General features: G+C 41.1%; 1 protein-coding gene across 1 annotated transcript in view; it reads left to right on the top strand.

Moving 5' to 3' along the window:
• HMGA2 (high mobility group AT-hook 2) overlaps positions 1-14,204 on the top strand; it is a 116,086-nt gene extending 101,882 nt beyond the window's left edge. Inside the window, exon 5 of the mRNA XM_014888570.2 lies at positions 11,068-14,204. Within this exon, the coding sequence (XP_014744056.1) occupies positions 11,068-11,115 (48 nt within the window). The 3' untranslated portion in view covers positions 11,116-14,204. The remainder of the gene's footprint in view (positions 1-11,067) is intronic.
• Positions 14,205-14,554: the final 350 nt, after the last annotated feature.

Raw genomic sequence — 14,554 nt, 5'->3', positions numbered from 1 at the left:
TAATAGATTTACATTGAGCTATAAATTGCAGTAAATCCGGCTTAGTTGTAAAATAAACAAGTTTTGAACACACATTTCCACCAGGATACCTTCTCTGATTTGATTGTAGGATGTATATCTGTTCAATTGGAAAATAAATTGCCATAAAAGATTCTATAATCAAAAGGAAATCATCATTATCTGTTAAATTGGAGACCCTCTCTCACTTTGAATCAGGTTATCTTGCTTTGAGAAATAAAAGGCTTTGTCCTGTGGATCCCTGCATAGATGGATCCTGAAATGTTAGGTTGTTGCTCTATGCTGAGGAGGACCAAACTTTCTCACACTTTCCACCAGATTGTGTGAGATATTCAAGAAGCTGAAAAAACCTTTAAATCCTTTAGGAGTTGAACATACTAAGATGACAAGAAGAGTATGTCATTAAACCATAACTACCCTTTTTGGATTACCTGGTATTTGTAGATTTATTGGCAAGGTGGCTTAAATTACGGATCTATTTTTAGCCTGCAGCATTACATAATAAAATAGCAGTTGAATTCTTGCAGTAAAAAACGGAAGGGATGGGGCAGTTTATTAAAACCAACATGAAGCTCTCTGACTTTGCTTTTTCGTCTGCACAAAGAGGTGCTCCATGGTTACATAATCAGTAAAGTTTGCGAGAGCATTTCCATTGCCCCATTGTGCTCAGGAGCTGTCGCCTGCCTTTCACTGCAGACCTGCTGTTTAGTCTGAAACTGAAAATTAAACCCAGAACTTCAGTTCTCTAAGTTAAATACTCTGCATTGCTGGAAGCACACAGCCTTGCCAGTGTCTGTGTGGCAAAATCCATGGTCAAAATCTTCAGACATTTTAAAAGACATTTTTCAAGTCTGTTAAGCTTTATTGTTTTTGTTTTGATTTGGTTGGGGTTTTTTTTCTCTTTTTTTGTTAAAAATAATTTTCTGAATTATACTAGAAAGTCTCATGTGAGCTGTACTTAACCAGCTCAGGGAGCCTGGCTCACTATCTTTAAGAAATATGTTTCTCATTTTGCAGGGATTTTCTGAGGATGTCCAGGGCAAGGCAGAGCCCTGTATATTAAACTCACTCCTTCAGAAACAAAAACACAAGGGATGAGAAAAACCAGGAGAGCCCACAGAGAGCAAGGATGGCGGCGGCAGAGCCCACGTGCCCTGCCCTGCTGAGGCATCGTGGCAAGGGCCGCTCAGCCTCCGGGCTGGCGCTCGTAAAAATGTCACCAGTGCACTTCCACTGTGAAAGGCGCTTTTATCTCCCCTTCGCACAGCCCCTTTCCAGCGGGTACGTGGGGCTGGGCCCGGCGGCTGCTGCTTGGCCTTCCCGCATGGCTGGACCCTAATGAGGTGTGTGCGGCTCTTGGCTGCAAGTTTTCAATCTCTTTCTCATTACTTCAAAGCTGCTGCTCCGAGTTTCAGACAAGTTTGATCACTTGGCAAAATCTCTCAGCTGGGATTCAAAAGGGAAGACGCTTTATTTTATTATTTATTGTTGTAGATAGATAGCTCTTCCCAAACTGCTCTTGTCCCTGGCTTCATGGTCAGAGTTGCAATGCTTTTTGAAGTGATAAAGGATTGAAGGTGAACAACTTTTGGCAGTTGCTTCCTGTCTGTAACAAGTGGTCGTTTTTAGGGGGAGAAAAAAAAGGAGAATAGAAATATAACAGGCCTTACTTTATTTTCCTTTTCATGTTTTAAATTTGGGGGCGAGGAGCAAAAGGTAAATTATGTGGGTTTGACTTCCATTTCAAAGCTTCTGTAGCGCTTGCCTACCCCATTCTGGGAGATCATTGCTGTAGTCCTTCCTCTGCCACTCAGCTTAAAATATGCAGAGAAACTGGTGCTGTTACAAGTACCTCAAGGGCTTAAGGGGAAGGCAGATTCACTCAGGTTTACCTGTGTGGGCTCCAGTATCCTTTTGGGCTTTTCCATCTCCAGTGCCACAAGAAAGCAGAGCTAACACAATCACCCACAGTATTTCAGTGAACTAGGCAAGTCTAAGGATTTTTAAGGTTGGCATCTGCCTTCTTTTGTTCTTTCATCTAGTTATGGATACAAATATTAGTGATTAAAGACTATTATTAGAGCCTCTGCTTGCCTTATGCTCCAGTCTGGATTTTGGCTGTGAATGCAGAGCAGTTTATCACTCCTCCAGTTTACAGCATCCACAAGAGGTTTGTAAGAGCAGCTTCTCAAAGTTGGGGTCAGTCCAGCTCAGTTGTATATGTTTCTAACAGCACTGCTGTCTTCTTTTTCTTAATATTTTATTTCCTTTCCACCAGAAATGTTTACATATTGTAGGGTTGAAGCGCTACAAGACAAAATACATCTCTGTCAGTGTTGCATAGCACCCGGAATTGCTTCAAGCACCATTTTTGCTTTTAGGTCTGTGCTTTGCAGACTCTAAATGGTGTTTCCTCCAAAATTCTTCTGACCGGTATTGAGATTTTGCTGAAGATTTTCAGTCTCCTTTTAATCACATGGGGAACAGATTTTTTCAGTGTTTTGACCTGCTTAGGTCAAAAAGGCACTTGCTGTACTCAGATGCCAAAACGCGTTTAAGAAATCTGACCTGACGTAACTTAGGCAGCTGAGTCTCAATTTCAAAAGACTTCAGCCACACAGGCTTTGGCACTGAGAGACTTGCTGCCTTGCAGGAACCTCATTGCTGAGGTAATTTCAGGGCTGCTTTACAATCCATGGCCAACTTGGGCACCTAAAGCTGAGGTTCATTCAAGATCATCTGTAAGAGAAATTGAGAGGCAGAACCTCAGGCAGGTACATTTAGGTTAACTAAATGTCAGTCAGCCTAATTCCTGTTTCTGGAAGTTCTCAGTGTGAGCCCTCCTGATTAAAAACTGCTGTGTCAGATAAGACCTTTCTCTCAAAGTAACCAGAGAGACTCATTATCATTCCATTATATCAAATAGTTTTCCTAGTGGGAGATAAGCTAGGAGATAGAGAAATGTTTTTGATCTCCCTTAATCTAACAGGAAGAATAGAGTTGAATCTATATTTTAAGTAAGCTGTTCTAATTTAAAGAGGAATGTCCTGTCCTGTCCTGTCCTGTCCTATGGGAATCCTCCTAGGCAATGTCTTGGTCCCCCTCAATTATCTGAACCTGTTGCTTATGGACCAAAACTTGGCCCAGCCTGGCAAGATGCTTCCTTCAGCAGAGGAAGTGGACCTGTAGAAGTGGTTTCTGTTTGTGTAAGGACAGTTAACTCTCTTTGACCTCTACCAGCTGAGTCCCAGCACAGCCCCAGCAACTTCACTCTGGCTGCCTCAGCTAGTTCAACTTCCTCCAACAGCTGGGGATATGTATTATCCGGTAATCCCCATGAGCAACCTTTTTGCTAGTCAAGCAGTGCTATTCCAGCAGTAAAAGGAGAGGACACACTTAATTTGCTTACTCACTATGCAGCTAAAAAACCACAGGCTGGTGACCTGCAGGAGACCATCAGATTTTGGCTTTATTTTCACTGCTCCTTTTCTGTCTTTCACAGAATAATAGATTATTTATATAAAAGTGGAGTGTCTTTGACAGAAAAAAGATGCATCTTCCATACACAAAAGTTTAGGGGGGAGTCTTCTTCCTAGAAGGTAGAAAACTCATCTTGAAATATCTGTTTCAAATCAGAGAGCATAGGGATTTCAAAACTAGTCTATGTGTGAATTTCCAATCCAGTGTTATTGCATACATGTACACAATTTTGTTAAAATTGAAAAGTTTTATTTTTGCTGTCTGTTACACATTGCCTTCCTGAGTGTGAAAACTTTGAGGACATCACTGAGTCAAATTGTTCTTTAGGATACTTTATAGCCCATAGACTGCTCCCAAGAGCATTAGGCAGCTCTGCACATGCCCACCAGCAAACACTTGGGCATTAGGGAAGTTAAGCAGCAGCTCAGCAGGACTGCTTGCTGGAATCTAAATATTGCTATGCCATCATGCTATGGCCAAATCTGTGGTCTTTTGAAGGCCAACATTTTTACATAATAGAATGGGCTGTTAGAGGCTAGGTCAGTAGGAACTTACACATTTAAAGCAAGAGTATTGGTTTCCAGTCCCTACATCTCAAACCCAAACTGCCTCATCAGCAGCATCTTTCTGTTTCTTTGTTTATATTTAATGTCATCTAAGTACTGAAAGTTTTTTAACTTGGGGGGACCTGCCTGCTCACTGCTCTCTGGGCTGTCCCATCACTTAATCTATGATTGCAGAAACAGAGGTAGGAGAAGGCAGTGGGTCTCAGAACTGCTCTGTAGCCCGAGTTTTTAACTGTCCTGTTAGGCACCAAGCTAAAGGATTTCTGCTTCTAGCATGCAGTGCACAGTTGCAGTGCATAGCAATTGCTTGATTGTGATCTGATTGGCTTATACGTGTTTAGATACAGAGTTTCTGTACTGAAATAATGTCTTAAAATAATTTTTAATCCAGCAGTAAAAAGGGTTGTATGGCCTTTTCTGTATATGGTCATGGTCTTCCACCCTAATAAATCCTTTCATTGCGACGTGTGAAGTATACCTGCAACAATTTGAGTTCTGAATCCAGCTTCTGGAGTTAAACTTTGCCTAACTGCTGAGTGACACCTGTCACTGAGCTCACTAGTGTGCTTTGCAGAGAGCGCAGAGCTCGAAGCAGCAGATCCCATCCTAAGCTTCATGCAGAACAAACCTACTCTCAGTGTCCGTTAGTGCTGAAAAAATTTCTAAAACAGTTTGGTGCTTTGGCTGTGTGTGTTGGTTTGAAAGTAAAACCAGTGCGAGACTCCAAGTCAGTAATACTATTTAATAGGAGAAAAGAGAAAAAATAAAATACATGCAATAATATAAAAGAAACAACCACCGACACAGTCAGAAATACAACCTGACACCCTGTCAGTCAGGGTGTTGGTAGCAGTCCGTATAAATGGTGGCTGCAGTCCTCCTGGATGGCAGATGTGATTCAGTTGAAGCAGTGCTCCTGTAGAAGGTGCAGTTTTCCTCCGAAGATCCAGTGATGATGTGGAAATGGTCCGACTTTCCTCTGGGATCCAGTGGAAAGGACTGCCTTCACGTCCCAAACCCCAGTTTTTCATCTAGGTAGGAAAGGCTTGGCTCCTGCCCCTGGCTGGGGCATCTCCCAATGGGATGATGTAATCTTATCAGTCACACAATAGGACTTAATGGCCCATTAACAGAAGATATCTTCTGGAGGAAAGATGGGTTGTGAAAAGATAACGATGATCATCCCCCTGGTTTTATCAGATGGCACATCAGCAGAGGCTATCTCCCACAGAGATAAGGATCACCACCCCTCCCACATTTTAACAGATGGTGATAGAATACACATTTTTACATTGTACCCTAGGACACTGTGGAACAGTTGGGATGGCACTATCTCAGCTGGGCAGTCCAGGCCCTGGCATCTGCTCTAGAAGCCACCTATTTCTATCCTTATATTTCAGGGACTCCTCTGAAAATATTAGCTTGCATGCCAGGGGATTTCAGACCTGTTAGCAGTAGACAATGGTCCACAGTTTGCAAGTTGCTCTTGTCAGCCATTCTTTTTGACATATTTATTCAAGCATACCGTCTTGGGCTTAGAAAGCAGCCAGCAAAATCTGTGCCAATAACTAATACTTCATTATAAAATATAAGCTCTAGCAAATTCAGAGGCTCCATATGCAGGATTACTGTGATCCTGAAGTTCATTTCACAAAATGGGGTTTAGTTTTTTTAATCTGCAGATCAGAAATTCATGAGCAAAGGGTGGAAAAACTGAATTGCCAGTGAGTTTCATGGGGCCAAGACATTTAACCTTGAAGTTTTGCCCAGCGTATTAGAACAGAAGAAACATTTTTACAAACATGCCACAGTTACCTTTCTGCATGTGTGGGAATGCTCCTCTCAAATATCAGCAATTGTTTCATCATCACGTTCTATTGTTATCAGTTTGTGGGAGTCCACCAAAAAAAGAATGCAGAAGATATACAAAGACCAAACTAAGTATGTCTGTTCTTCAGGCCACTAGGATGCTACTAGCTGCTTGTAATTCCAGAAAAAGTAACCTGCACCAACCAAATGTGGATCACCAAATGGAGGTCTTGGGCAGCAGGTACATTTCACATGCACAGGATGTCATGGGAAAGGAGTCTCTTGGGATCAGGGGGTGACTTTGATCTGAAAAGATGCTGATGTTTAAATATAGTTGTTTGTTGCACAGCTCCATTCTGGATGGTATCATCTCTGAGGTTTAGCAATGAATCACAGAATCATAGAACCATTTTTGTTGGAAGGGAGATCTTATGATCATCCAGTCCAACCCCCTGCCAAGGCAGGGTCACCTGGAGCAGGTGACACAGGAACATGTCTAGGTGGGGTTTGAAAGTCTCCAGAGAGGGAGACCCCATGGCCTCCCTGGGCAGCCTGTTCAGAACTCTGCCACCCTCAGTGTGAGGAAGTTCTTCGCAGGTTGAGGTGAAACTTGTTGTGGTATAGTTTATGGCCATTGATGCTCATCCTGTTGCTGGGCAGCACTGGAAAGAGTCTGGCACCAGTTTGTTCTTCCACAGCAGCAAGACTTCCAAAGCAGAGATTCAACTTCATAGTTCTAGGGAGGGTTCATGGGTCCACACATCTTGACACAGTTGTTCTGGGCTCATTGGGTGTCCCAGGGGAACACAGGCATCCACACAGAGAAAGAGGGCATGACACAGGAGACCAGCACCTCTCTGGCTTATTTTACCAGATGAGATATCCAGGGCATCTAAAACAGCTTCGGGCGCTATCTTCAGGCAACCAGATCCCACCAAGGTTGTAATATTTTAAAATTCTGTATTGGCTAGTCCAAATAAACATACTGGTTGCAGACAGCACTTATAACTGAAACCTGCTGTCCTGCATCCTGTTCCTTTTTTGTTACCTTCACTAGTGTTAAATCAAGGCTAACAACAGTGATACCAGTCCCTGCAGAGTAGCCCTTGTGAGGGCAGATATCTGCAAAGTATCTTTTGCAAATGCAGAATACTTTGCAATTACTTAATGCAAAGTCATTGCAAAGTATTTGTCCTTTCTCTCCTGCTGGATGCCAAACTCAGTGAGAGTTGAGGGTCGAGGCTAGTGTCCACATCTGCCAGCCCCTTGGCAGTGATGCCCTTCAAGAAAAGGCTCCTTTTGGAGAAAACCACCTTGCAGCTATGCTTTGGGAGAGACACCAGCTCCCTATCACTCCCAGCCTGACATGGAAGTTTCAGCAGCAGAGGGTGAAAATGGCTCCGTGTGCTGCCTTTGTCATACAATACCATGTCCTGTAGCAGCTCAGGATAAGCACACCGTTACATGGGACCTGTGGATGACCAAGGAGAGCACGTGCCAAGTAAAACTGCCTCTGCAGCAGTGTGCCAATTGGCATCCCTGTGCCAATCAGCCCCTGAGGATACATGTAGGGGGATGTACACATGGATGCATGGGGAGTCACCTGGGATATTGTCTTAGCAGCAGGAGTAAAGCCTGAGCTATGCATGTGAGTACTCACCATGTTCTTCGAGTATTTGTCTTGTTCTCCCTGAGCTCTTCATGACTGTGGCTTCCCCGTTAGCCAGATCCAACCTGGTTTGAAGCTTTCTCAGGTTTCTCTTTGCAGTCTGCTGGCCCAACCTATCACTAGTTTACTGGGAAGGAGCCATTCAAGGCAAAACTGGGTCCATGCACATTTATGGTCAACTAACACATGTCACCATTCTGCCTCCACAACTAAAGTGAATGCACCTAAGAAGTGAGAACAACTTCAATAAAAGCTGCTATGTAACCCAAAACTTTTGCCTCTTCGCTGAGTGCATCCTGTGATGGTGTTGCTCAATTTATGCTCTACATGGGTATCACACTCTGAGTGACTTGGATTTCTAATGACTATGCTTGCTTTCTTAATTTATTCCCTTCTCTTCAGCTTTATTGGAAGCACCTCTGGATTTACAAAGTATTCAATTCCAGCCCCAGTTCCTTCTTCAATTTTTGACTCAGGGATTATGACACATGGTTATGCCATCGACCTTGGCAGGTCCTGAGGACTTGCAAGTGCCTGGAGGGTGCTTACTACTGCTAAGCATCCTTCTCCTGAGGCATCCAGTGTCCTGAAAGTGCTAAACAATGAACTTCAGTGAATCTCTGGCTGAAATGACTCAGCGCAGAGCCGGTTTTCAACTTCTAAATGTTACGAAGTTTAATTTATTAAGTTTGTATTTAAGTTTAATGCCTGCCCCACCCTCCATCTTTTGGAAAGTGGGGGGGTGGGGGGGGGGGTGAGAGGGTGCTGTAGAGGCAGAGGTTGTTGGGTTGAGGGTCCCAGCTGCACAACCTTCTGATATTTGCAACAAGTTTTTCACAAGTGCAAAAAATCCCTGTCTGTTCCTGCATTATACATCTGTATTTTGTCTTTCAGAAGCTCTACATATTTCTTGCTTTGGGTCCCTCCCTGCATATATGTCTGATTTGTACTATCCCTTTGTTTGAATTATAAGCCCTTCAGAGCAGCAATCATGTCTCCATCAGTGTCTTGACAAGAAACTTACATGATAGATTGGCTTAAAACCGCTATCTGCAACTGAGCTATCTTAGGCTTTTGCAAGTAATGAACAATCTGATTCCTTTAAAAAGCTTTTCTTCATGAAAAAAAGGTATTTCCCACACTGACATGAGTTTTAAGTCTGTCAGTCTCAAATATTTTTTAAGAATTAGTTTATTATTTACATATTTGGAGGGAGTCAGATTGATTTTTAGTACACATATCTGCATATAGATGTGCAGTTGAGAGAACCTTCCTTCATTACAGAAACATATATAAATGTATGAAGGAAGAGCATCTCATTAATTTTCTTGGCCACTACAGCCAGGGCTACTAGGGAAAAAAAAAATACTGTGAGATTCATAGTAAAAATCACTAGAGTGGACATCTTTTTAACTAAAAAGAGTTCTCCTGTGGCCACCCTGACTGAGCTTTGAAGTATGTCCTTTCACATACTTTGCCTCTCCCCCATCCTTCTTATTCTGTGATCGGAAGTCTACCTTCATGGAAAATGAGTTCATCAGGTTTCAGTAGTCTCCTGACAAGCCAAGCATAAAACAAAGAGAGCTGCTGCTCCACACCCACATGTGTGCTGCCGTCTTCTGGGAAATAATAATCAGAGGCTCAGGGCTGACCACAGTGCTGTAAGAAATTAGGCATGTGATCATCATCAAATACCAAAACATATCTACCTGTATGATGTTAAGAGCACAGAACCCACAGTTGTAATTTTTTGACTGAAATACTTAGCTTGGAAGCTAAACTGGGGTTTGCCGCAATCATTCTGAGTTCTGAATTACCAAGGCTCAAACCAATATATTTTGCTGTGTCTCTCCACATGCAGCCCAAATTAGCCCTCCAGTATGTGCCTGAAAATACCATTTTTCTTCTTGACTGAAATGTAGCAGTCCTGTTCTGTACAGAAGATAAGCAGGAAAAATGCATTATGCATTAATGGGATTTGATGGGATGTGAGCTCAGTGTCCCCAGTGCCACCAGAGACAGAGCAAAATTTGCTTGATCATTTCATGAGTTGAGAATCATTTTTGTTGCAGTGTTGTGAATATAACCCAGCCACAAATGGACAGTAGTTGTTGTGAGGAAAAAATTGTTCATCTGTATGATAGATCAGTGTCATCTGGAATTTAAGAATTAAAAATTCAAGGTCAGAGGGCAGCTGACACTTGATTTAGCTCTCTCTCCTCTGTCAATGGCTTTGATCATCTTACATCTTTCTTTGTGCCTGGTGCTCAAGAGAGTACCTCAGGGTCATGGCCTGTTTCCTTGTCAAGAGGTATAAACTTGCTGGCCTAAATAGCTGAGGCCCAAGCTTTAGCAGGGGTGTGGGCATGAAGGAAGAGGGGGAGAGCATTTCCTTCATGCTTTTCACTTTTCCCACATAACCCAAAGCAGACTAAACAAAACCAGTGTGAAATTCCATAGCTTGATGCTGCTATGGTTATATTTTTTAAGCTGTCATCTGTTCATTTATCGTTATGTTTATTCCCTGGATTTTCGGCTTTTTTTCAACCTTTTCTTGCAGGGAGGTGCAGGGGGAGGTCTAAACCTTTTGAAAGGGGATTGCAGTAAGCAGTGGCCTATGATTAAAGCACTGTGTTTTTCCTTGATGCCACTCCTCTGCAGCAGTGTCACACATGGTAGCATTTAGGAGCTCTTCACAGCTGAGGTGTTTCAAACACTAATGAATGGAAATTTGGTCGTATAAAGCAGGCAAGCTTAAAGGCAAGCTTTGCTGAATGGTATACTGTAGTGACCTGGAAAAGGAAGAGAGTTATAAATTGTGTCAGTTGGTCACCCAGACAAAATGAAGCCATGTGGAAAATCAAACCTATTAAAGTATGAAGACTGTTATAAGCTGTTTTAACCTGGTCATTCTTCAAAGGTGGCTGAGGGGGTGAATTCCTCTTCTTCCTAGATCTTTTTCATGTGCTATCTTAGGCGATGATGTTCAGTGTTTGATAAAAAACAGCTTTTCATTGACAGGCCCTTTTATGAGAAATGTTAGCTGCCCCCAGTTCACCACCCATGTTCTGAAAGTTCTGAATATTTGTTTAAAAAGCAGACTAAGAACATCACATTTGGTTAGACTTGCTAAAGGCAAACATGAAGCAACCCTAGGGCCAATGAGGAGGAGAAGACTTCCCAGAGCAGCTGCTTGGGATTGGATATGTGCTCAAAATGCTTTCCATTTTCTAGCTGCCCATGTCTGCTGACCATAAAAGGCCTGCGACAAAGCATGGCACAGAATGCTTTTTCTTGACATCTCCTGGAGTAGAAGAAAAACTTGGCAAGGCAAGGTGGGGGGATCAGAGAGCAGAAGGGAAGCTTCCCTTCCTCCCCAAGGGGGCTTCTTGAGACGTCACAGGAGCTGTAAAGAGCATTTTATTAGCTCAGGAGGTAATTGCAGGGTGCATGAGAGACAACTGAACTGACAGCCTAGGATGCATGGTCACCACGGTATTTATTATTCCTATTTGTGTATTCTAGGAAGAGACTGAAGAAACATCCTCACAAGAGTCTGCAGAAGAAGACTAGGAGATCACACCATGCAATTTCTACCTCATCAGCAGTTGGGTCTTTCAAAAAGAGAAGACACTGCCTTGACCACTTACTTTCTATTGCCATGGTCTTTCCACTTTTGCCTAGGGGGAAAATCACAGAACCTTAAAAAAGATTTGACTAATCATCTTCTTTGTAATCCCTTCACAGTCCCAGGTCTAGTGAAAAACTGCTGTAACACAAAGGGGACACAGATTATTGATGCAACTTTTAATTACTTTTTCCTTTTTTCCTAACCTACTAATAGTTTGTTTGAGCTGCTAAGCAAGGGTGAATGGGTCAAGAGGAGCTCCAAGTCAGGTTTATATCATTCACTGCACTGCATATAAACAAGAAAATTGCAACATAGTTATTATAATGGGCATTGAAATAGGAAAGGCTGGGTGTGTAACACTTACGCCTTGCAACACTTCCAGCGACCCATTCCCTACTTAGTGAACTCCCTGTTTTAGAACACCAAAGATAGGGGATAGATACTATTCTTTTTCTTTTGTAACCTTCTTGTAGATTTATACTTGATTTTTTTTAAAAAAAGACTTTATTATTTTGGGGGAAAAAAAGAAAGCTGATCTTTTATTTCATTCAGCTGGTAATCAGAAGAAATAAATCAACATGAAAAAGGTACTTTCATTTTGCAAAAGGAAAGAATGACAAAGATACCATGTATAGTTACAGATACAAACATATCAGCACAAGCAGTAGTAAACAAAATGTACAGTCCTTATCATCTGGATAGTAGGAAGCTAGGGAGTTGGCTTTCTTAAAGCCAGGAGTTTTCTGTGGAAGCAGAAATAACTGGCACCACTCTTAGGCCATTAATGAGTAAGTCTTTATTGATAAAAGTGTTTTAAAACATACAGAAAGGTACCTAGAAATCATAAATTTATCTTAACACAAATAATCCAGATTTTTGCTTGATTTCTACTAATTCCACTTGCCCCATGCCAGTATCTTGAAGGAATTGAATCTTTCCTCATTACTCATCAGTCACAATGTAAGAACAAACACCATGTACCTCAGCTAAGCTCATGCATTACTTTAAGCAATGTATTTTGACATAGGATGGTTCACTGAGCACATCCATGCCAGTGACATTTCTCCATCTTTGCATTCAAAGCAGCACTTTTAGCACCAGATGCAATATTACCCCACTATTCAATACTACCTCTGATTTTTACAAATAACTCAACAGACTGATAAATACATGCTGCTATACACATTCAATGCAGGAAGTTTTTACTGGGCAGATAATCATGAGTATCTGCATTTTCCCCTTATTTCTATTTCAACCTTTTTTGCAGTTAAGGAAGCAATGTCTTTTTTGTGTTTCAGCATGACTATATGTTTTTTGTTTTTCTTTCACTTGGTTTGTTTGATTTTTTTTTTTTGTGTGGGTTTTTTGGTTTTGGTTTTGGTTTGTTTTATTTTACGTACTTACTCTATTCTCTGCTAGACTTCTGTGTAATGTACTGTTAACTTTAATATATTTTTGTATTGAATTGCTGATAAATTTGTGAGGATAATTTTCTTCAAGGACACTAAATGACAGAAAAAATTTAGCTGTAAAGTTTAAATATTACTGTCCAGGTTTGTACCTCAAATGAATTGTTTAAAGAAATGGACTAATTGATTGACAAAGACCTACCTCCAGACTTTAAATGGAATGAACTTGTTACTTTCAGCATTAGTTTTGAGACGTTTGAAAGAGTTAGGACTGCAACTAATCCCGAATTCAAAATTATTTTTGTAAAATAACTCGTGGAAAATGAACACATTTTAAATTACTTTCATATAAAAAATTAAAAATGAACAAAAAAAACCTTCAAAGAAACTTGAAGCTTTGTAGGTGGGAAGCAACAAGCTCAGCTTTTGCATAATGCAATCACAAATATGTGTTTTTTTTAAAAAATTAGTAGATTGTAAGAAAATACTTGACAAGTATTTTCATGTATTTTACACAAATGTGATTTTGTAATATGTTTCAGCCAGATTTATTTTAAATGCTCCTTATGTAGAGGTTTTTTATTCTCCCCTCTCTCACTGTTGTTGTTTTTTCTCTCTGTCTCCCCATCCCCCCCAAATTTCATTTTCTCTATTTCTGTTTCTTTGCCCTTCTTTCTCTCTTTCCTAGTCAGTACTTTGTACCATTGTATTAATAACTGGGCCAGGGGTAGTTTCTCAGGAAGGCATCTGTTGGCATGGCTTTAAAATGGAGCCAAATGCAGTTAGTGATAACGACTTACTGGCTTCTTCCAAGAGGCACTGTCAAGAAATACGGACCTCCACAAAAGACTGCACAGGGTTCAGTGATGGAAATTGCTGGGAAAGAGCTGATTGGAATATTATAACTAGACATGATAATATCAAGTGAAAGTGAAATAATCCTAGCTATACAGTAACTCTAACAGGCCAAATCCAGTGTCACTTGAAGGCAGTAATAGGAATTTTGCTGACTTCAAAGGACATCAAGTCAAGCCTTAGCAAGTCCCTTTTGGGGTCTGAGGGGGTTTTTTTGCATTTTTTAAAACCACGGTATTCAGTGGATGACACACAAATATAATTGCTTTCTGTGTGTCACTCTTCAATGTCTGAGAGACTTACCACTCTGATGAACTGAATCTTACATTTTCTATATATTGTTGTACAATCAAAACACATTACTACCTCTTAGGGCCTACTATACCTCATTTTTTCAGACTGAAAAATTGCATGTGGCCATTGAGTCAGTGAGAACATCATAAAATTTTTTTATATATATAGTTTATTTTTGTGGGAGATAAATTTTATACGACTGTTCTTTGCTGTCATTGGTCACTGCTAACTATGACTGGACATGTAACTCTTCTACCATTTCTGCAAGAGAGGTGTGTTTGCAGGAAAAAAAGTTGCTTCATGATGTTGAACTACAGTTTACTTTTCCTCTTGAGTGTCTTCTGACTTTTTGCTTTGTTCTTCATGTAGAGTCGCTGTCTATGATTGTACTTCAAATCGCTTGCTTATTGAAAATGTTCCTTTAATGGTTTATCACAGTCTGTTCAGCACAATAAACTTAATAACCTCTGTGATCCCCATGCTGCTTGATTCCTAGACTTTTGTCACAGTTCCATAAAATGGGTAATAAAGTTTGGCCACAATGACCAAATTTGTAAAATCTTTACATGCAAGTAGTTTTGGGGTTTTTTTTGTCCCAGGACCATAGGCATGTGCCTGAGAAGTTAATTTCCTGTTAGAGGTCCCAGGAGTGGGCACTTAGCAGAACTGCACATCTTACGAGGCTCTTCAAAGGTGACACACCCATTCCTGGCCCAGGACTTGCTGTGCTGAGCTAATGGCTAAACTGTACACTTGGAGACCAGCAATCCTAGCCACCAGATAGAGAACATAGCACAGGCCAGGTTGATACGGGTTTTGTTGC

This window comes from Sturnus vulgaris, chromosome 5 (genome assembly GCF_052056855.1).
Source record: "Sturnus vulgaris isolate bStuVul1 chromosome 5, bStuVul1.hap1, whole genome shotgun sequence".
Lineage (NCBI taxonomy): Eukaryota > Metazoa > Chordata > Aves > Passeriformes > Sturnidae > Sturnus > Sturnus vulgaris.
This window is presented reverse-complemented; position numbering and strand designations above follow the sequence as displayed.